General features: G+C 47.8%; 1 protein-coding gene across 1 annotated transcript in view; it reads left to right on the top strand.

The window, feature by feature from the left end:
• Nucleotides 1-24,638, top strand: part of LOC135057136 (uncharacterized) — a 352,772-nt gene that overhangs the window by 315,685 nt on the left and 12,449 nt on the right. The window contains exons 25-27 of the mRNA XM_063963032.1: nucleotides 17,625-17,771; nucleotides 18,358-18,436; nucleotides 18,553-18,650. Of these exons, the coding sequence (XP_063819102.1) occupies nucleotides 17,625-17,771; nucleotides 18,358-18,436; nucleotides 18,553-18,650 (324 nt within the window). The remainder of the gene's footprint in view (nucleotides 1-17,624; nucleotides 17,772-18,357; nucleotides 18,437-18,552; nucleotides 18,651-24,638) is intronic.

The following is a 24,638-nucleotide window of genomic DNA, read 5'->3' as shown; positions in this document are numbered from 1 at the left end:
AGTATTCTGTGATATACATCCAGTGGTTACTGTGCATTGTTATATCTGTATACATACATTTCTATATGTAGTATTGCTAGTCCAGTGCCGTTTTATTGGTTATATGTAATAATTTCTGCATTGAATCTGTGACTGTGTGTGCCTATAGCTGCTGTGTGGTTTCTATTCTGTGTATCACACATATTGCTATCACTATATTCTGTACCCTGGGGGGCTAAGTGCGTCAGGGTCTCATATTCCATATAGTATTCCACAGAATATGCTGTTTTGTATTTTTCACTGTGTGTTTCATTTACCTCACACTGCTTAAATCCTCTGTTTGTGCTTTACATTTGCTGTCACATAATACAGGTTTTGTTTTTTTTGCAGGTATTGTTTTTGTCTGGCTATATTGTACTGTTGCGCCCTAAGGCTATGTTCCCAATAATGTCTGCTACACAGGGCGAGTAATCTGCAGATGCTCCTGCATCATGCAGTGCTGGTGCCACGGATTTACCTGAGGAAAAGATTTCAGCTGAGGGTTCGAGTACTGGGTCAGCCTGCAGCACCTGTGGCCAATCAGGACCCACCTTGGGCTGCTTTTTCAAATATGCTGACTACGCGTGTAACACGACTTACGCCCCCTATGGGACCTCCTGTACCATTACAGCCATATATAGTCCCTGTAGTTAATCCGCCGTGGGCGGATACTCTGTCAACCCAATTACAGCATTTAAGTCAGTCCTTGGTTAAACACAAACCTAACCCTCGCCCTTCTGGGACCAAAGGGTCCTCTAAGCGGGCCATTTCTTTCTCACAATCCACTAATTTTTCGGATGATTCCTCCGATGAGGATGGGGATTATACTGATCCTTCTGATACGGGTACAGTTATTTCTGATGAGGAATCTACAACTCAGGTTGATGTTCCTGAACTAGTGGAGGCTATCAAGCTGATTCTCCAGATTGATGATGATATTGAACCTTCTAATACGTCTAAGAAACCTGATAAATTTAAACATCAGAAGGTTGCTAAAGTAGTTATACCTCATTCTGACCTCTTAATTGACATACGCCAGGAAGGCTTGTCTTCTCCAGGAAAGAAATTTTCCCTGTCTGAAAGGATGTTAGCTCATTATCCTATCCCTGCGGAGTTGAGTAACAAGTGGGAACCTCCACCGCTGGTGGACTCTCATGTCGCCCGTCTAGTGGTGTCTTCTACTCTTCCTGTCACCACTGTCACTTCACTGAAGGAACCGACGGATAAGCGCGTGGAGGGATGCCTGAAGTCTATCTACACACTTACCGGTGCTGTACATAGACCCACTATGGCAAAGCTATTGAAGCATGGGTTCAGGCAGTTGAGGATGAGCTACCTTTACATTTTTCTGACACTGCCTGACAATATCTGTCATATAATACCACAGCCTCCCACTATATTCAGGAGGCAGCCTCTGATGCCGGTGTAATGGCGGCCAAGGCGTCTACTACGTCTATCCTGGCTCGCCGGATTTTGTGGTTAAGGTCCTGGAAAGAGGACCTGGTCTCCAAAAACAGCTTGGAGATGCTCCCTTTTAAGGGGGACAATGCTCCCTTTTAAGGGGGACATACTATTTGGGGGAGGATCTGAACAAGATTGTGACTGACTTGGCAACAGCCAAGACTGCATGTCTTCCAAGTACTAATCCTTCTGCTCCGAAGTGTCAGAATCCGTTTGGATCTCCCATTGTGAGAACATATTAGTAGGGACTGATGATCACGGTATAATAGCAAGTTTATTAAAGCAGTGTACAACTGTAAACAATAAATATAAACCAGGAATAACTAGAGAACACAAAGAGAAAGGGAAAACTGAGGGGACATGGGATGCCAGGAGACTGTGAATACACAGGATGCCAGGAGACTGTGAGTACATGAAACCGGTATAGACTGTGGAAATACTAGAGACACTGTGGACTGTGAAGGCACTTTGCAATAGGATTGTTCAGTAGTGGATATTGCACCATAGCAGGAACACAAGATAGCACTGTGGTAGAGTATGTACTGTAGCAAGGTAACAGGATTGCACTGTAGCTGGATCACAGGATAGCACTGGTAGAGTATGCACTGTAACAGGATAACAGGATTGTACTGTAGCAGGATGACAGGATTGCACTGTGGTAGAGTATGCACGTACCAGGATAACAGGATTGCACTGTAGCTGGATCACAGGATAGCACTGGTAGAGTATGCACTGTAGCAGGATGACAGGATTGCACTGTGGTAGAGTATGCACGTACCAGGATAACAGGATTGCACTGTAGCTGGATCACAGGATAGCACTGGTAGAGTATGCACTGTAGCAGGATGACAGGACTGCACTGTGGTAGAGTATGCATGTACCAGGATAACAGGATTGCACTGTAGCTGGATCACAGGATAGCACTGGTAGAGTATGCACTGTAGCAGGATGACAGGATTGCACTGTGGTAGAGTATGCACGTACCAGGATAACAGGATTGCACTGTAGCTGGATCACAGGATAGCACTGGTAGAGTATGCACTGTAGCAGGATGACAGGATTGCACTGTGGTAGAGTATGCACGTACCAGGATAACAGGATTGCACTGTAGCTGGATCACAGGATAGCACTGGTAGAGTATGCACTGTAGCAGGATGACAGGATTGCACTGTGGTAGAGTATGCACGTACCAGGATAACAGGATTGCACTGTAGCTGGATCACAGGATAGCACTGGTAGAATAAGCACTGTAGCAGGATGACAGGATTGCACTGTGGTAGAGTATACACGTACCAGGATAACAGGATTGCACTGTAGCTGGATCACAGGATAGCACTGGTAGAGTATGCACTGTAGCAGGATGACAGGATTGCACTGTGGTAGAGTATGCACGTACCAGGATAACAGGATTGCACTGTAGCTGGATCACAGGATAGCACTGGTAGAGTATGCACTGTAGCAGGATGACAGGATTGCACTGTGGTAGAGTATGCACGTACCAGGATAACAGGATTGCACTGTAGCTGGATCACAGGATAGCACTGGTAGAGTATGCACTGTAGCAGGATGACCGGATTGCACTGTGGTAGAGTATGCACGTACCAGGATAACAGGATTGCAGTGTAGCTGGATCAGAGGATAGCACTGTGGAACCCGGCAGCTCTATGGATGATTCGGCAGCAGAGACCAGCATAACCAGGACCAGGAACTGAGACAACCTTGACACGATGAACTGGCAACAGGGAGCCTGTGTGGCTGGCCTAAGTAGTGAGTTCAGGTGCTGCTCACAGCTGTGGTAACAGCTAATAATCAAGCTGCAGATACAGAGCAGAGAGTGCTGAGCACCAGAGCAGAGAGCGCCACCCCAGGCATGGAGGAGAAACTGCATGGATTGTGACACGAAGGCTAAGAGTATCACTTTTCGTTCCTTTCGACTTCCAGGTAAAGCAAAGGGTCAGGCGTATCCGAAACAGGTTCGTACTTCCAAAACCACCAAGCCCAAGTCTAAGCAATCTTGTGCCGCCCGTCAGCCTGCTTCGAAACAGGACAAGCCTGCAGCATGACGGGGCGGGCCTCCCCCTGGGGGACCCCAGGGTGGGAGGCCGACTTCTGCAGTTCGCCCAGGCCTGGTTAAGAACCACTTTGGACGCCTGGGTGCGGGAAGTTGTCTCTCACGGGTACGCAATCTCGTTCAAGAGACGCCCCCCTCAAAGGTTCTGCTCGATGATTGTCCCTTTGGATCCGCTGAAAGCACAAACTGTACACTTGTTTGTACAATCTCTCCTAGATACTGGATTGATTGTGCTGGTACCTCTGTCTCAAAGAGGCAGGGATTACTATTTGACCCAGTTTCTAGTCCCAAAACCAAATGGGTCCTCCCGGCCTATACTCAACCTCAAATCTTTGAACAAATTTGTGAGGGTATCCAAATTCCGTATGGAAACTCTGCGCTCTATTGTACTGGCTATGGAGCTTAAGGACTATATGGTATCCCTGGTCATACCGGATGCTTACCTACACATACCTATCGCCATGTCGCATCAGCGATATCTGCGGTTTGCTATTGGCAACCTACATTATCAATTCCAGGCCTTGCCTTTTGGACTGACCACGGCTCCTCAGATCTTTACCAAGGTCATGGCAGTCATGATGGCTCTTCTCCGCCGTCAGGGTATCAGGATCCTGCCGTATCTGGACGACTTGCTGATCCTGGCGAACTCCCCAGAGGTTCTCCTCAGTCATCTAGAACTGATGGTCCAATTCCTACAAGCCCACGGGTGGCTCATCAACTGGAAGGAGTCCTCTCTGGTTTCTGCTCAGAGCATGGTGCACCTGGGGGCATTGCTGGACACCCACAACCAATGATTGTTCTTGACTCCAGAGAAATTCCTGAAACTTCAGGACAGGATCAGATACTTCCTCTCTCGCCAGAGAGTGTCAATACACTCGGCAATGCAAGTACTAGGCCTCATGGTGTCAGCATGGTAGAGTGCGCTCAATTTCATTCACTTCCTCTCCAGCGGTTAACCCTTTCCAAGTGGAACGGCCTGCCTCACCGGATCAGGTCTCAAATGATCTCCTTGACTCCAGAGGTTCGTCTGTCACTGAGCTGGTGGCTACAGGACCAACAGTTGAGCAGGGACTGTCCCTTCTGGATCTCCAACAGGGTCCTCCTAACAACGGACGCCAGTCTGCGGGGATGGGGCGCCGGGTTGGAGCAACACTCTCTCTAGGGTTGGTGGACCAAGGAGGAATCTCTCCTCCCGATAAACATTCTGGAATTGTGGGCAGTGTTCAATGTATTGACACTGGCCCTGCCTCTAGTACAGAACAGGCCTGTTCAAGTACAATCACGGTGCAACGCCACCACAGTACATAAATCATCAAGGCGGCACTCGAAGTTGGATGGCAATGATGGAAGTGTCAAAAATTCTCTAATGGGTGGAACGCCATCTGCCAGCCATATCTGCAGTGTTCATTCCGGGAGTCCTCAACTGGGAAGCGAACTTCCTCAGCCGTCAGGACGTACACGCCGGAGAGTGGATGTCACGATCCGGGTATCTGGACGCCATTACTTACCCTTCAGATGCCTCCTAAGGCGGGCTCAGCGTTCCAGGACCAGATTCCGCTGTTCCTGAGTTTCCACATGCAGAGTGTCAGAGTGGTGTTTTTATCAGCCTGGCGTCTCCTGTCTCCGGTGGCCGGCGCCGCCATTACTGTTTCCCAGACCACATGGATTACAAACCAAACTTCCCTCCAAGTGTCTGCATGGGCGCAGCCATCTTGGATTCTGTCATCTGATCATTTCCACCAATCTGCTGTTTGTATTGTTGATTTGCATAATTGCCTAGCCAACCCCTTCCTTGCCGCAGGTATAAGTAAGCTGTGCCTGAGCAAGGAAGACGTCAGTGCTTTGGTTGTCAAACCTAGTTCCTGTTTGTCTCTCTTCTATGATTGTCTTCCAGGTTCCAGCTCCTGTCTCAAGACTTCCACCATAGAGACCCGCACCAGCATTCCACCTGCGGTGTGGCCTGACTCTCCAATCCATTGTGGATTCATCTGTTTCCAGCTACAACACTACCTGCTTCCAGCCTCAGCTTCCAGCAGAATACAGCTTCCCTTAAAGGGCCGGTGTCCTTTCTACACTTTACCACTCTCCACCGGAATTATTATTTCTCCGCTCTCAAGTTCTACATTTCAGTTCACATTTCATCGCTCCCAAAGTTCATTTATTATTTAACTGGTTCCAGCCAGTATCCACTCCGTGCTAACAACAGTCTGGTTCCAGCCAGTATCCACAGCAGCTGTTTTACCTTCAGCAACCCAGCTCTTCCTGGAACACCAGCTGGTACAATCCTGGGTTATCTCCATTGCTACAGCCGGGCCTGGTAAGGACTTTCCATCTAGAAGATCATGAGAACTATCTCACACTACCAGTGCCCTGTGGCTCCTGCCATGCTGTAGTACTCAGGAACTGTATTTATTCTTTGCTGACTTTTACGTTTTCCTTTATTGCTGCTGTGATGCGGAGTTGTCATAATAAACATCATTGACTTTTATCTAAGTTGTCGTGGTCACGCCTTCGGGCAGTTATTATTCATGTTACTTACATGTCCAGGGGTCTGATACAACCTCCCAGGTTCCGGTACATCTCAGCCCCTACAACTGAGGCTGCCTCCCGTCAGCTCAGGCCCTCAGTTGTGACAGTAAGCACTGACCTAATGGATCCAGCCGGAGACCAGGATCAAGCGGCCAGGCCGATGCAAGAACTGGCAGCCCGACTAGAACATCAGGAGGCTGCACAGGGCCACATCATCCGCTGTCTCCAGGATCTCTCTACTCGGCTGGATGGGATTCAGACCACTCTCCGTGGATCAGGCGCGTCTGGTGCGTCAACCACAGTGACTCCAGCTATAACCCCACCCACCTTACCCATTCCTGCTCCACGTCTTCATCTTCCAACGCCAGCAAAATTTGACGGATCTCCAAGATTCTGCAGGGGATTTCTCAACCAGTGTGAGATTCAGTTTGAGCTACAACCTGGCAATTTCCCCAGTGACCGTACAAAAATTGCCTACATTATTTCTCTTCTCAGTGGCTCAGCCCTCGATTGGGCATCACCGTTATGGGAGAGGTCCGACACCCTGCTATCTTCTTACACTGCATTCGTGTCAACATTCAGGCGCATCTTCGACGAGCCAGGCCGGGTAACTTCAGCTTCGTCTGAGATTCTCCGTTTACGCCAGGGATCACGTACTGTAGGACAATATCTTATACAGTTCCAGATCCTGGCATCCGAACTGGCATGGAACGACGAGGCCCTGTATGCTGCATTCTGGCATGGTTTATCCGAGCGTATTAAAGATGAGTTAGCTACCAGAGACTTACCCTCCAAGTTAGATGAGTTAATCTCACTTTGTACGAAAGTTGACTTACGTTTCAGAGAGAGAGCAACTGAGCGTGGAAGATCATCTGCTCCAAAACCTTCTGCTCCTCCTCCTCGCCAACTGTCACCAACTAAAGATGAACCCATGCAAATTGGCCGTTCCCATTTAACTCCTGCTGAGCGCCGAAGACGTCTCTCCGAGTTTCTCTGTTTGTACTGTGCAGCTCCGTCTCACACCATTAATGCCTGTCCCAAACGTCCGGGAAACTCCAAATCCTAGCTCGCCAAGGAGAGGGCCGGCTAGGAGTAATGATCTCCTCTCCATCTCCTCAAGATTGTAACCTCCCAGTCTCGCTTCAAGTTGCTCAACGTTATCAGAACGTCATTGCCCTCCTGGATTCCGGAGCAGCTGGGAACTTTATTACCGAAGCCTATGTTAAACGGTGGTCCCTACCCACCGAGAGACTTCCTTCGTCCTTTTCCTTAACTGCTGTGGATGGCAGTAAAATTTTTGATACAGTTATTTCTCTAAGGACTCTACCAGTTCGTCTGAGAGTGGGAGTTCTTCATTCCGAACTTATTTCACTTTTAGTGATTCCAAGAGCCACACATCCTGTGGTCCTGGGCCTTCCATGGCTCCGTCTTCACAATCCTACAATTGATTGGACGACTACGCAAATCCTGGCATGGGGTTCCTCCTGTACTAAGACATGTTTGTTTAAAGTGTTGCCTGTCTGTTCCTCCTCCCCCAGGTCGTCTGATGTTCCACCTCCTCCATATCAAGATTTCACGGATGTGTTCAGTAAAGCTTCTGCTGATATCCTTCCCCCTCATAGAGAATGGGACTGCCCGATTGATCTTGTTCCAGGGAAGGTTCCACCTCGAGGCCGAACTTATCCGTTGTCTCTCCCCGAGACGCATTCTATGGAGGAATACATAAAAGAGAACCTAGCAAAGGGGTTCATTCGACCTTCTTCTTCTCCAGCCGGCGCAGGCTTCTTTTTTGTAAAGAAGAAAGATGGTGGTCTGCGGCCGTGCATCGACTACAGAGGTTTGAACGACATTACCATCAAGAACCGCTATCCTTTACCCCTGATTACTGAGCTCTTTGACAGAGTTAGCGGAGCTACCATCTTTACAAAGCTGGACCTGAGAGGTGCATACAATCTCATCCGGATCCGTGAGGGTGACGAGTGGAAGACCGCATTTAACACCCGTGACGGACATTATGAGTACCTCGTCATGCCCTTCGGATTGAGCAATGCTCCAGCTGTCTTCCAGCATTTCGTCAATGAGATCTTCAGAGACATTCTATACCGTCATGTCGTGGTCTATCTAGATGATATCCTCATTTTTGCCAACAATTTAGAGGAACATCGTTTCTGGGTAAAGGAGGTTCTGTCCCGTCTCCGTGTCAATCATCTCTACTGCAAATTAGAGAAATGCGTCTTTGAAGTCAAGTCCATTCCGTTTCTAGGGTACATTGTGTCCGGTTCCGGACTAGAGATGGATCCTGAGAAACTACAAGCAATCCAGAATTGGCCAGTACCCTTAACCCTCAAAGGGGTCCAGAGGTTCTTAGGGTTCGCCAATTATTACCGAAAGTTTATACGAGACTTTTCCACCATTGTGGCGCCTATTACTGCTTTCACCAAGAAGGGTGCTAACCCGTCCAAGTGGTCTGAAGAAGCCATGCAAGCTTTTCATCTTTTAAAACAGAGGTTCATCTCTGCACCTGTCCTGAAACAGCCTGACGTCGACTCTCCTTTCATCTTAGAGGTGGATGCCTCCTCCGTTGGAGTAGGAGCGGTGTTATCTCAGAGGGCTAAAGATGGTCATTTACATCCTTGCAGTTTCTTCTCACGGAAGTTCTCCCCAGCGGAGCGCAACTATGCCATTGGCGACCAGGAGTTGCTAGCCATCAAGCTCGCTCTAGAGGAGTGGAGATATCTGTTGGAGGGAGCTTCTCATTCAATCACCATCCTTACAGACCACAAGAACCTTCTATATCTAAAAGGCGCACAATGTCTCAACCCTCGTCAGGCCAGATGGGCACTTTTCTTTTCCAGGTTCGACTTTAAACTCCAGTTCTGTCCGGGCTCTCAGAATCGCAAGGCCGATGCCCTTTCCCGCTCATGGGAGCAAGAAAATGAGTCAGAGTCTTCAGACAAGCATCCTATTATAAATCCGTTGGCATTCTCCACGGTAGGGATGGACTCTACGCCCCCATCAGGGAAAAGTTTTGTGAAGCCGACACTAAGGAAGAAGCTCATGCATTGGGCCCATGCTTCCCGTTTTGCCGGACATACAGGTATCCAAAAAACCCTGGAGTTTATCTCTAGGTCCTATTGGTGGCCAACTCTGAAAAAGGACGTTTTGGAGTTTATTGCATCTTGCCCAAAGTGTGCTCAACATAAAGTATCCCGCCAGTCGCCTGCGGGGCAACTGGTTCCACTATCTGTTCCCCGTCGACCATGGACCCATTTGTCGATGGATTTTATTACAGATTTGCCCATGTGCAACAAGTTCAATACCATCTGGGTGGTAGTTGACCGGTTCACCAAGATGGCACACTTCATTCCTCTCACCGGTCTTCCGTCAGCTTCCAAGTTGGCTCAAGTATTCATACAAGAGATCTTCCGACTCCACGGTCTTCCAGAAGAAATTATCTCAGATCGAGGAGTTCAATTCACAGCCAAATTCTGGCGAAGTTTATGTCAAGTCCTCCAAGTCAAGTTAAAGTTTTCCACGGCTTACCATCCTCAGACCAATGGTCAAACTGAGAGGGTGAATCAGGACTTGGAGGCCTTCCTCCGCATCTATGTGTCCTCCTCTCAAGATGACTGGGTTCAATTACTTCCCTGGGCCGAGTTCTGTCATAACAACCAGTATCATTCTTCATCTTCTTCAACACCATTCTTCACCAACTTTGGATTCCACCCTAAAGTCCCTGAGTTCCAACCGCTTCCAGCAACTTCTGTTCCCGCAGTGGATATCACCTTGCATCAGTTTGCCAATATCTGGAAGAGCGTACGATCAGCTCTGCTCAAGGCATCGTTCAGGTACAAGAAGTTTGCGGATAAGAAGCGTCGAGCAGTTCCTGCTCTCAAGGTGGGTGATCGGGTATGGTTATCCACGAAGAATTTGAGGTTAAGAGTTCCCAGTATGAAGTTTGCACCTCGCTACATCGGTCCTTTTAAAATTGATCAAGTCATCAATCCTGTTGCTTACAGACTCCAGTTACCTCCCTTCTTAAAAATACCCAGGACATTCCATGTTTCCCTGTTGAAACCGCTAATCTTGAATCGGTTTCATTCCTCACTTCCACCAACTCCGAAAGTCCAAACTCAACGAGGCGTTGAGTATGAAGTGGCCAAGATCCTGGACTCACGTCACCGTTACGGTCAACTTCAGTATCTCATTGACTGGAAGGGCTATGGTCCTGAAGAACGCTCTTGGACCAATGCCTCTGACGTCCATGCTCCTGCCTTGGTCCGAAATTTCCACGCAAAGTTTCCTTTAAAGCCTAAGAAGTGTCCTGGGGCCACTCCTAAAGGGGGGGGTGCTGTCACGATCCGGGTATCTGGACGCCATTACTTACCCTTCAGATGCCTCCTAAGGCGGGCTCAGCGTTCCAGGACCAGATTCCGCTGTTCCTGAGTTTCCACATGCAGAGTGTCAGAGTGGTGTTTTTATCAGCCTGGCGTCTCCTGTCTCCGGTGGCCGGCGCCGCCATTACTGTTTCCCAGACCACATGGATTACAAACCAAACTTCCCTCCAAGTGTCTGCATGGGCGCAGCCATCTTGGATTCTGTCATCTGATCATTTCCACCAATCTGCTGTTTGTATTGTTGATTTGCATAATTGCCTAGCCAACCCCTTCCTTGCCGCAGGTATAAGTAAGCTGTGCCTGAGCAAGGAAGACGTCAGTGCTTTGGTTGTCAAACCTAGTTCCTGTTTGTCTCTCTTCTATGATTGTCTTCCAGGTTCCAGCTCCTGTCTCAAGACTTCCACCATAGAGACCCGCACCAGCATTCCACCTGCGGTGTGGCCTGACTCTCCAATCCATTGTGGATTCATCTGTTTCCAGCTACAACACTACCTGCTTCCAGCCTCAGCTTCCAGCAGAATACAGCTTCCCTTAAAGGGCCGGTGTCCTTTCTACACTTTACCACTCTCCACCGGAATTATTATTTCTCCGCTCTCAAGTTCTACATTTCAGTTCACATTTCATCGCTCCCAAAGTTCATTTATTATTTAACTGGTTCCAGCCAGTATCCACTCCGTGCTAACAACAGTCTGGTTCCAGCCAGTATCCACAGCAGCTGTTTTACCTTCAGCAACCCAGCTCTTCCTGGAACACCAGCTGGTACAATCCTGGGTTATCTCCATTGCTACAGCCGGGCCTGGTAAGGACTTTCCATCTAGAAGATCATGAGAACTATCTCACACTACCAGTGCCCTGTGGCTCCTGCCATGCTGTAGTACTCAGGAACTGTATTTATTCTTTGCTGACTTTTACGTTTTCCTTTATTGCTGCTGTGATGCGGAGTTGTCATAATAAACATCATTGACTTTTATCTAAGTTGTCGTGGTCACGCCTTCGGGCAGTTATTATTCATGTTACTTACATGTCCAGGGGTCTGATACAACCTCCCAGGTTCCGGTACATCTCAGCCCCTACAACTGAGGCTGCCTCCCGTCAGCTCAGGCCCTCAGTTGTGACAGTGGAGTCTTTATCCCGAAGTCTTTCAACTCCTAGTGGACAAGTGGGGCCTACCAGATGTAGACCTGATGGCGTCTTGACACAATCACAAGGTTCCAGTCTTCGGAGCAAGGACAAGGGATCCTCAAGCGGCATTCGTGGACGCACTAGCAATTCCATGGAACTTTCGGCTTCCATATGTGTTCCCTCCAGTGTCACTCCTGCCCAGGGTAATACGGAAGTTCAAGAAGGAGGAGTACTACTTCTAGTCGCTCCAGCGTGGTCCAGACGGCATTGGTTCTCAGACCTGCGGCGTCTCTCGACAGAGCGTCCTCTTCTACTTCCTCAACGCCCAGACCTCCTCGTTCAGGGCCCTTGTGTCTTGTCTACCTGGACCTGGCCAGACTGGCTTTGAAGGCATGGCTCTTGAGAGCAAAAGGATTCTCTGAGGCGGTCATTGAAACTATGGTGAAGGTCCGTAGACCAGCTTCAGCTCAGATTTATTACAGGGTCTGGTATTCTTACTTCACTTGGGGTGCTGATAAGAATTATGATGCGTATACTTTCAAAACTTCAAGAATTTTGGCTTTTCTCCAGCAAGGCCTAGACTTGGGCCTTCGTCTGGCCTCCCTCAAGGTTCATATATCTGCCTTGTCGGTGTGGTTTCAGAGGAAAATTGCCTCTCTTCCTGACGTTCACACTTTCACTCAGGGTGTTCTACAGATTCAGCCTCCCTATGTCCCTCCTGTGGCTCTATGGGATCTGTCTGTTGTATTGAATGCCCTGCAAGAGTATCCATTTGACCCTCCTGAGTCTGTGGACCTTAAATGCCTTACGCTTAAGGTCGTTTTTCTGTTGGCTATTGCCTCTGCTAGGATGCTGTCGGACTTAGGCGCTTTATCCTGTCGTCCACCGCTTTTGTTTTTTTACCTTGACCGGGCTGTTCTTCGAACTCACCCTGGTTATTTGCCTAAGATGGTGTCGTCATTTCACTTTAATCAGGAAATTGTAGTTTCGGCGTTCACCTCTTCTGGTCTGTCCTCGAAAGAAAAATCTTTGGATGTGGTACGGGCTCTCCGTGTTTATATAGAGAGGACTGCCTCCATCAGGAGGTCTGATTCTCTTTTTGTACTTTTTGGTTTTCACAAACGTGGCTGGCCTGCAAATAAGCAGACCTTGGGTAGATGGATTAAAAGGGTGAATGCACAAGCCTTTGCTGTGCAGGTCTGTAGGACCTTCTTGGGTGGCCCGCCGTGGCACGTCTGCAGAACAATTGTGCTAGGCGGCTACGTGGTCCTCAGTGAACACGTTCATCAGGTACTATGCCTTTAATACTGCCGCCTCCCAGGATGCTTCCTTTGGATGCCGGGTTCCTGTGCCCACTACAGTGCATCCCCTCCCATGAGGAACTGCTTTAGGATATCCCCGATGTTATTCTCTGTGGAATCCCAGTGTACCCCGCTGCAGAAAATGAGATTTATGGTAGACTTACCATATTGTTGAATCTCTTTCTGCGAGGTACACTGGATTCCACAGGGCTCCCACCCTGATGCACTTAGCTTCTTTGGGTTTGTATGGCATTAGCTGCTGGTACCTTCTCCTGTCGTGAGAATGTGGTTCTATGTGGCTAACCTCTACCATCTCTATTTTACCTGCTACTGCATTGGACTGGTTAACGAAACTGAGCTCCAGTGCCTGTAGGCGGGGCTATAGAGGAGGCGGTGCAGTGCATCCTGGGACAAGTCAAAGCTTTAGCCTGTTGGTGCCTCGGATCAAGATCCAACTCTACACTCAATGTTATTCCCTGTGGAATCCAGTGTACCTCGCAGAAAGAGATTTAACCATGGTAAGTTTACCATAAATCTCCTTATCTATAGCAGTGATTCCCAAACTGTGTGCTCAAAACACTTGCAGGGGTGCCTTGGATTGGTGGTCCAGGTCCAATCAAAATTATTTCTGGTCAATGTAATAGGCAAAACCAGTGCTGGTGGCTGCCAATCATAAAATATGTGGACAAACAGAAGCAAATCTTGTTCCTCACCACATAATGGAACCCAAAGATGACATATAAACACAATTTTTGATTTAATATTTATTTAAACATTACTTGCTAAGAAATTTTTGGCCTAGGGGTGCCGTGAATAAAATTCTGATACTCTAGGGTGCCATGATTCAAAAAAGTTTGGGAACCACTGATCTATAGTAATAATACAGGGACATGACTAGGGAGGTGAAAGGATCTGAGAGTGTAACAGTGACATCACTTATATCTATAGTAATATTACAGGGAAATGACTGGGGAGGTGAGGGGATTTGGGAGTGTCACAGTGTCATCACTTATATCTATAGTAATAATACAGGGACATGACTGGGGAGGTGAGAGAATCTGGGAGTGTCACAGTGACATCACTTATATCTATAGTAATAATACAGGGACATGACTGGGGAGTTGAGGGGACCTGGGAGTGACACAGTAACATCACTTATCTATAGTTATAAAACAGGGCCATGACTGGGGAGGTGAGGGGATCTGGGAGTGTCACAGTGACATCACTTATATCTATAGTAATAATACAGGGACATGACTGGGGAGTTGAGGGGGTCTAGGAAGTGTCACAATGTAATGTTGTAACTCCTGATATACCCTATCTTGTGTTAAAAAATAAATTGGTCTCCTCATTTAATGACATTTATGCAGGCTGTAGGCAGAGAATACAGAGTGATCTAGCATCCTTCTCTTAAACAGAAGACCTCTTCTGTGTCAGTCAATAGCAAGATGGCCAGGGATCACTCAGTCAGAGCAACATGCATCAAAACCCTATCATCAGACATACTGTATACGAAGTCCACCTTCTGGAGATAGAGACACTTTCCTGAAAAGTGACCACTTCTGACGGAGTTTTCGGGACAGAAAGATCTAGTTTCAAACAGTAGGAGTGGAATGCTGAGGCAATGATTCTGGTCACCCTACATTCCCTAGCAGTCTTTCCTTTAATAGTAGAGGACACAGCCCTCTGGGTGGGATCAGGGTGGGATCAGTATGAATTGCCAATGGATGGGATGCTGGCGGTTAGAATCCCGACAGTGGCATCATGTCGATCAGAATGCCAACAGCCCACAGTAAGCCCCCTAACCCTCCTCTTCTCCCTACCATAACCCTAACCCTCCCTTGTGGGTGCCTCACCCTAACCCTCCCTTGTAGGAGACTAACCCAAACCCTCCCCGCTTGGTGCCTAACCTTAACCCTCCTTTCCCTGCTTGATCCCTAACCCTCCCGGCGCTGCAGCCTAACATTAACCCCTCTTCTGCAGCCTAAACCTAAACCCCCCCTCGCGTGCGACAGGGCGGCTGTGCGTCCCCCTGTCCAGACGTTCGGGATGCCTGCTGTTGATAATGTGACGCTGGCATCCAGAGCGGCGTCGGTATGTTGATGCCGGCAATGCGCCCTCCCTCTGGATCCTGGCGTCAGTATATTGACCGCCGGGATCCCATATGTCAGGAAGCTCACTGCTTCCCATCTGGGCTGCAGTTTGCCAGGTTTGTTTCCCCATTGTAAGTAGGAATTTCTGCAGAGGCGAAAGTCCCATTTCAGCCCCTCATTAAGCTGCTTTATTTAGCTTCACCCAGGCTGCCGACAGTTTTACCCGGTCTGCAGCTGACGAAGAGGCCTTCTGTGCAAGTTCTATGGACCTAATTTTCTGTGGCTTCTGCAGTTTACGGCCTTCCCTCATAGTAACATAGTTTTTGAGGTTGGAAAAAGACAAATTGTCCATCGAGTTCAACCTGATAGTCAACCTGTTTGACCATTATCTGCCATATAAGGTAGGAATTCAACTATATCAGTTTATCCGAAGTACACATTTGTGTGCTCCCCGTATAGTAATGCTCAAGACCACAGAGGAGTCGTTGAAGTCAAAATAATAGCTTGGTGGAGCTGAAGACTCTCGTTCAAGAGCCAAGTGTCAGGCCTAGGAGAGGTGAGAGTGTGAGGGTTACCGGTGCTTGGACAGTCCAAGATGTCACCTCAATAGAGGTGTGGCGTAGGAGGTATAAAAGCCAATGGGGCCAGTAAAATGTATTCCAGTAGGACTTATGCGGAGGGTAAAAGAACGTATAGTCTCAGTCGGTGGGGTGCTGGAGGCACCAAGCATCAATCAGTTGGTGTTCATGTAGCATTCATCTAACACTCTGGTAATGCCTGAGTTGACACCTGTGAGATGAGTTGGAAGCATCAACATCCTAATGGAGTTCCCAGTTCAGGTCCCCACCCACCACACCTCCTTTAGGGCATCACTGTGGTCTAGAACCATCTTCAGGAAAGAGGGTTGGTCGCTGTTGGGTGCGAAAAGGCTCTCAAAGGTATACACCAACCCATGGAGAGTGCCCTTAACTAAGAGCACCTGACCTCCAGCTTTAGAAGAGTGTTCCAAGACTATGAAAAGGAGTCAATGGAAGAACAGTATTGTCCCTCCAAGGCTTTACCTGTTCAGATGTTACTATAACAAGTATTATGGAAATTACAACCTTTCAAAGAGGGGGCCATATCTATTTTAAAATGAGTCTCCTGGATTAGAGCCTCAGTCGCCGTAAGAGCATATAAATCACTTGGGATGCATTTTTTTGAGATTTCGAGTCTCTTAGCATTTATAGAGATAACCCACAGGGTTAAGCACTCAGAATTAGTTGCCATCAGGTATGTGGAATGTTCTCATATGGGGAAAGGGGCAAGAGAACAGAAGGGGAGAAGGGATGGGAAAGGATAAAGAGAAAGGAAAAAGAAAAAAATAATGCAAAGAAACAATAACAGCAATATGAAACAGAGTATCACTCCTTAGCCGTGTGGGCTTGAGTGGCACGGCCAAACGGAAGGAAAATATATTGTCTGTCGGAAGGCCTACGGTGGCATTTAGAGCTTTTTGTGGGCCGTTCATTAACCTGCCATCAACCCTAATCCATCCTCATTGTAGGTGAGACAGGGACAGAGGCCACATTATGCCAGTCGGGAAGCTGAGGAGGGGGGAAGCCCAGTGCAGAGCAATAGGCAGGCAAATCGGAAGTCTCCCTCAAGGTTAGCAGTTTTCCCTGATGCCGCACCTGAAGACTAAAAGGAAGGCCCCAAAGATAGCACTGGTTTTAGATTGCGTAATTCAACTGTGAGGGGTCTAAGAGCCCTACGTCACTGAAAGGTAGTCCACAATAGGTCCTGGAAGATCTGGATCCTCTGGTTGCCAATATCAATAGAGTCTTGATTATGGACCTTACGCAGGAGCTCCTCCTTGTACTATATCTTCTGCTATACCCTGGATCTGCCTCTTGTTAAGATCTTCCAGTCGCTGAGACATGGCAGCATGTCCATCCTACAGGATGATAGAGAAGAAAGGCAGGAGTCCTTCTCAGTAGCGATTTGTTTAAAAAATATATATTTTCCAACCTTCCAGAAGAAATTAAGTGCTGACACAGAAAGAGAGCAGGCTTCTCATAAAGAATAAGAAATGAAGCATGTTCGGGTGACCATCGACCGCTTTTCCATGAAACCAGAAAGCCTAAACAACCATGGCTATAAGTTGGTTGCACTCACTCCATGTGACCGCATCCCAGAGCCATGTCAGGTCTAAGCGAGGCTCCTCAGGAGGATTCCATGCACCTATTGACTCAACGGCAAGGATCCACCATAAAGGGAGTCATGCTGGTGGGATCGTCAAACCTCAGAGTGGTCAGGCGCTAGATGTGGGAGAGCAGAGCTGCACTCCTTGGGTGTTTTAGGATGCCCAGTGTCTCCTCACCGCAGCAGATATGGGAGCCCACCAACAGGGAAATTGAGGCCTACCTGATCTTACATTTTACACTACTCTGTCCAAAGTTTATGATTACTCTGTAGGTGCTGGCCATAGATAGAGGACATTGAATGTTAGACCAACTGAGGATGGCAGGAGATGTGCTATATACAGTACACTCACCTTTCCTATATATAAATGGTTACATATAAGATGGGGTTTGTCTTTATAAATTACAATGTTGTGTATTTTACACAATTATGTTGTCTCAATACACAGGATTATACCGTAGTGAGGAAGACATCCGGTGGTCATCTGACACCCCCCAGCTGTGCCTCCATCACTGTGCCTCCACCTCACTCACTGACACATGACCAGAAGATCCTGGAACTCACCAACAAGATCATTCAGCTGCTGACTGGAGAGGTGACTGCTGGGAATGGGACATTATACAGTAACACCAGGGAACGTGTCTGGCTGATGACTGGAGAGGTGACTGCTGGGAATGGGACATTATACAGTAACACCAGGGGACGTGTCTGGGTGATGACTGGAGAGGTGACTGCTGGGAATGGGACATTATACAGTAACACCAGGGGACGTGTCTGGGTGATGACTGGAGAGGTGACTGCTGGGAATGGGACATTATACAGTAACACCAGGGCATGTGTCGGGGTAATGACTGAAGAGGTGACTGCTGGGAATGGGACATTATACAGTAACACCAGGGGATGTGTCTGGGTGATGACTGGAGAGGTGACTGCTGGGAATGGGGCATTATACAGTAACACCAGGGGATGTGTCTGGGTGGTGACTGGAGAGGTGACTGCTGGGAATGGGACATTATACAGTAACACCAAGGGACGTGTCTGGGTGATGACTGGAGAGGTGACTGCTGGGAATGGGACATTATACAGTAACACCAGGGGATGTGTCTGGGTGATGACTGTATTATTGTGTGTGTCAGGTGCCTAGAAGGTGTCAGGATGTCACTGTCTATCTCTCCATGCAGGAGGGGGAGTATATAGAGGAACACAGGGGTGTGTACAAGGACATGATGATGGAGAATCACCAGCCCCTCACATCACTGGGTAAGAGGAGACTGTAATGTATTGTACAGGGGAGAGTAGGTATGGGGGCCTCCTATATACACACATCTGATAATCACATATATACAATGTACTCAGTCACTGTGTGTCTCCTACAGATGGACCCAGTAACAGAGATACCCCAGAGAGATGTCCCCGTCCTCTGTATTCCCCGGTTTGTACAGAGGATAATTACAGGACCCCACAGGAGTATCAGGTAGGTGGGATTTATGGTATCAACAATATACCAAAGTGACCTTTCCCCTGTAGGGAAGCTGTGTGTGTCTTATACACTAATATTCTATAATTCAACTGTTACTGTTTCTCTCACGTCCTAGAGGATACCCGGGTCCACATTAGTACCATGGGGTATAGATGGGTCCACTAGGAGCCTTGGGCACTTTAAGAAATCAATAGTGTGCACTGGCTCCTCCCTCTATGCCCCTCCTACCAGACTCAGTTTAGAAAATGTGCCCGGAGAAAACGGTCACGCTTTGGAGAGCTCCTGGAGAGTTTTCTGCATTTATTTTCTATGTTTGTTATTTTCAGTCAGGGCTGTTTGGCAGCAGCCTGTCTGCTACGTGGGACTTAGGGGGGAGAACGGCCCAACTTCCTAGAGAGTTAATGGTCCCGTTTCTCAGCTGACAGGACCCTGAGCTCCTGAGGGAGTCATTCACAAGCCCCTCCACGGCAAGCGTACCCTCCCGCAGCATGCCGCCACCCCTAACAGAGCCAGAAGAAAGAAGAGTGGTGAGTAGAACGCCGGGGTCTCAGTTAGCAGGTAGCCGGCGGAATGGCGGCACAAGGGTAGGAGCGCAGCGCTGACATGCAGGCTGCGCTCCAGGAGGCTCAGGAGGACACGCTGTGAGGGGTGCGCTGAGCCACCAATGATACCCACACTGGCACCTAACTTAACAGGGGTTCTAACTCTGTGTTAGATAAACTAAGACCTCAGGCCAGTATAAAAAAACGGGAAGCCGCACACCATTATGGGGGCGGGGCTTCACTATGAGCGGATCCAGTGGCTCACCAGCACCATTTTCCCTTTGCAGCTTACACTAACAGGCATCACAGGGAAGCGCAGCTCCTCCACAAAGACCCCTCGTCTCCTCAGCGGTACCAGGGGGTCTTAGATGGGGGTGGGAGTGTTGTAGTATACTAAACCCTATTACGGGACTAAGTGTGGGCTCGTGGGAGGAGCATCATGTTTAGGGTGAGCTGGGGGCGGGTCTTGTACTCTGTCATAGATATATAGATGACACCATTTTTGTGTGGAGGGGAGATGAAGAATCCCTTAAAGAATTTCAAATGAAATTAAATGAAAATGAGTTTGGAGCAGTGTGACGACACTGCCGGCTAATTCCACAAATATGCCAATTTGAGAACTGCCACATGCGACGTATGGGGTCACTTTTGACACACGGGATTACTTTAATACTTTAAGATGCCACCAGCAAAGACTTTTCAACGTATTACGGACGTTGCAGGCGTCTTTAGCTTTACCTGTCACACACACACTGCAATACTTAGAAAAATAGGTAGGCGTGAGCCACACACAGGCTTGGAGTTCATAAGAACAACAGAAATCAGAACTAAAATTAGGATTTTAATTTCAAGAATACTTCAGAGCTTTGGTTACAAAGATTATTAAGAATATTTTAAAAACACACACAGACTACAGCAATCTCAATAAATGAAAAGGAAATAAAAAACTTACAGAAACCCTAATTCACTTACGCTAACGAATATTGGATATTTCTGCCATGGGGGACTTCACAGGATAACTCAGGTCATCTCCAGCATATACTAGCTGTGTCCCCAAGAGATCACACAAACTTTTTCATGAGAGGGACAGACATGGGCCCTCATTCCGAGTTGTTCGCTCGCAAGCTGCTTTTAGCAGCATTGCACACGCTAAGCCGCCGCCTACTGGGAGTGAATCTTAGCTTAGCAAAATTGCGAACAAAGTATTCACAATATTGCGAAAAGATTTATCTGTGCAGTTTCTGAGTAGCTCGAGACTTACTCTTCCAGTGCGATCAGTTCAGTGCTTGTCGTTCCTGGTTCAGCGTCACAAACACACCCAGCGTTCGCCCAGACACTCCCCCGTTTCTCCAGTCACTCCCGCGTTTTTCCCAGAAACGGTAGCGTTTTTTCACACGCTCCCATAAAACGGCCAGTTTCCGCCCAGAAACACCCACTTCCTGTCAATCACACTCCGATCTCCAGAACGAAGAAAAAACCTCGTAATGCCGTGAGTAAAATACCAATCTTCATAGCAAATTTACTTGGTGCAGTCGCAGTGCGAACATTGCGCATGCGCAATTAGCGGAAAAACGCTGCGATGCGAAGAAAATTACTGAGCAAACAACTCGGAATGAGGGCCATAGTCTCCGGATTCATCAGGCCCCCTCCCTTGGGATTTTTAACCACTTCCGTGCTGGACTACATCTACACCAGGTTTTACATACTTGGTGCTTTGCAACAGCCAATGGGGAGGTAAGGGGTGCAGCCCCAAAGGTGTACTGTATGAATCTCTTTCAAAGAAAATGAGGTTTATGACATTAGCCAGGAAACAGGATCCCTGGTCTGTTTACAGCCCCTCTGTTGACACAACAAACAAATTGGCCTTATCAGCCCTCAATGTCCAGAACTTGCAAATCTCTGCTTTTGATGTAGAAATATCATCCCCCTTTACAATGGTCCAGTCAGGCACATGTCATCTCAAACTTTATGGTCTGCAGATCTCCCCCAGCCTGGAACTATTGAGGTCAAATGCAGGATATTGCCTGTCAGCCATGTTGTCACATCTAGGCTGAAAAGAATACAAAATTATATATATATATATATATATATATATATATATATACACAGTCACTTTAACATTATTGGTGATTATTCCTGCAGGTAATTACCACACCTTAGATCACATATAATTTGTGATCCTCCTTTCTGTATTTAAACGTGACATCTTCCCCGGCAAATGGCGCACAAGGGTCGGTGACCCACGTCACCGACTCATTGCTGCGCTACTGACTACTTGTTCACCTTGCCGTGATAAACCATCTGCATTAGTGTGTTGAGAACCCTTTCTGTGCTGGATGGTAAAGTTATACTGCTGCAAGGTGAGACTCCATGTCAGGAGTTTCCTATTGTCTCCAGACAATCTGTTAAGTTTACTCTGACCGACATCAGACACATTTTTACACATTTTGTTCACATGATACCCTGGTACTTCCAACTCTACATGGGTGAATATATTACCAACGGGAGTACTCTCATGATTAATGCTCACGGTGGGACAGGTGACTATGTCCTTCTCCCACATAATCTCACCTTGTGCCCTTTCCTGATATGGTGGCTTGCCCCTCACCCACATGGGCCCTGAGGTTGGGGCATCTTTTCCTACAGGATGCTCTTGACAGGTTTCCCTGCACATCATTTTGGGTATATCTAGGACATTGGGATCCTCACCTATATGTCCCTTTCTGAGATAAAGTCTTCCTGATTTATCTCCCCAGCCTGTCTGACTGATCTGCGTTCTTAGAGATGCTAAATCAGGGTCAGCTGGTTGCCCTTCCTTAGTATAGTGGACAAATATGTGTTTTGTGATGGGAACACACTCTTTCGTACACGGTGCTCCCTGTGTTGCTATCTCTGCTGTTAGTGTATGTGTTATAGTTGCGTCACAGCTACGGCCTTTGTCACTCTGCCCCATCTCCACAAGACTGGGGTCGCCCACCTCCATACACAACCTCTGTGAATAACCACTGTATACTTCTACACTCCTGTTACCTACACCTGGAGAGAGAGTAATATGTTCCTTTCCTGGCTCAGCCTCAGCAGAAGGTTGATAGGCCCTCCCCCTCAGAGGTTCTGCAGCTTCTGACTGTGGCCCACCCCTCCCTGGCTGCTCGCTGTCAGGACAGAGGGGGGTTTGCATGGCAGGACTTGCATCACACTCCTGTCCAAACCTTTTGTTCATCTTATCCCCTGGCACTTGTAAATGGTGTTTCTCATTCTGATCAAACACAATTTCACACTTTTTACATACATCCGTGCCTCTCTCAGGCACAGCCATTCCTGACACTGATAAGTTTTCTACTTTCATTGCTAAGTGTAAAGGAGACAGTCTCTTATCAGCAGAAATACTTTCTGATTCCTTTCCAAGGGTTAATGTGCAGCCCTTCTGCATTGCCCTCTGCTGGGTACCTATAGCTAGGTCACAGCTCACATCAGGCACATCTTTATACAGTGTGCCCAATCATTCCCAGGTGTCTGTAACTCGTGGGTCTAGTGGTACCACAATGGGGAGAAATTTCCTCATTAACACATACCGGGGAAAATACACCTAGACACTTCTCCCAAACAATTTCTTCCTGCCCTTGTGCTGTATTGGGACTGGCTCTCTGTTCAGCCTGGAAAGGTAAGTTTTCCACTGAAGCCTCAGTGTATGGGAATCCCTGCTGGGTGTCTGCATGCAAGAGCAGTGCAGGGAGGGGGGTCTGACTGTGAGGGACAGAAACGTGTGTTTCTCCTTTCCCCCCAGCTGTTGACACAACCCTGGTACCTAACATGCGGGCAGCACCCCCGACAGACACATTAATTCCTACATTGATACATGCATCATCAGAATTACTGGTAACACGGGTACAAGACAATACATCACCCTCATTATTATCATGACTGGGTGCATCATCCTGGGGTATTTGCAACACAACACAAGCATTTTCATTAATACAAGGAATCATTGCCCCTCCTTTATACATTGACGTTTGCCTGTTTTCGGGGCCCCTCAGTACCTGCAAATCAATTTGAGCATTTTCCTCCACACCTGGATTCACTGTACCCCCCTGACACATAAACATTTGCATTTTATCTTGGTCCCGCTGTACCTGCAAATCAACCTGAGCTGTCTCATCAATACAGGGAGTCATTTCCTTGTCCCTAGACATAGACATTGGCATGTTATCCGGATCACCCGGGGCCTGAGGGAGACTGGTGATAGCAAGAAAAGCTGGCAACGTTGCAGTATCAGTAATGACATCACCATCATTCATGTAGGTCGAGTGCGTTTGCCCCAAACCAGTTTCAAGTACCTCACTCTTAGGCAGGTTGGATAGCACACATATGGGAACAGGGTCCCCTCTCCCCACCTCGTGGTAAGATGCCTGTAGACAGACAGGGTTACATCCTATCACATTAATCAGAGTGGCCCGGGACACATTGTTGCATACAGCCGTCACCCCAAATACTGACACAGGTGCAACATAATCTGCTAACTGCACCCCACACAACTCTATATCAGGGCATGCACTTTCTGACAGAATAGATTCAGCCCTGTGTAACGACAAAGAGTTATTTTCTAGTACACACTGGTTGGTAACTTTCTCAGCGTCACATACATTGGCATTAATGTTGTGTGGTTCAGCAGGTGTTCCCGGAGGAAAAGAAGGGTTAGTTCCTGCCGCAATACAGTTCATTTCACTGGTATTATCACAAGTCTCTGTCACAGGAGAAAATGCAAAATGTTCACGGGGCACTACGTTTTTACCCAGAGTCACTTCTGTGCAAGATCCAGCAGTATCACATAGCATTACAGGCACTGTACCCAGAGTAATACCATTACAAGCTGCAACATCATCACATACTACCTGAGATGATTCACATATTTCAACCGACTTAAAAATGTCAGGCACAGATTGTGCTATCAATTGTCCAAAGTCAGTTCTCACGAACACATTCTTGGGAACAATATCTGACACTCCCACCTCTCTTGTCGACATAATCTCCTCCACAATCAGGTTCTCCTGAAAATCAGCTTCTTCCAGCTGCAAATTCTGCGCAGACGGTGGTAATATGCTGTTCGCACCAACATCTCCTCCCAGTAGGGTACACTGCACCTTTGGAAGCGAGAACTCTGTAACATAGTCCACACCGACTGTAGATGATGGGGGTACCTGTTCCTCCTGGGGCACCCCTGCAGGCTGGACTACAGCTTCTTCCGCTGATAAAAGAAGCTTTTGCAGACGTTGTCTTTCATCATCCACTCTGCGACACTGATCGTGCCAGAATGGGGTATCGAGCTTCCTCACATTGCGTGACTCAATGCATCTTCAAAACATTCCACCAGCTCACGCAGCAAGTACGTAGGACTCATCTCGGAACCTGACCGCAGAAGTGTGGATCGATACCTGCTGAAGGC

This window comes from Pseudophryne corroboree, chromosome 3 (assembly GCF_028390025.1).
Source record: "Pseudophryne corroboree isolate aPseCor3 chromosome 3, aPseCor3.hap2, whole genome shotgun sequence".
NCBI lineage: Eukaryota > Metazoa > Chordata > Amphibia > Anura > Myobatrachidae > Pseudophryne > Pseudophryne corroboree.
Note: the sequence above shows the minus strand (reverse complement) of the source record. Positions and strands in the feature narration are given on the sequence as shown.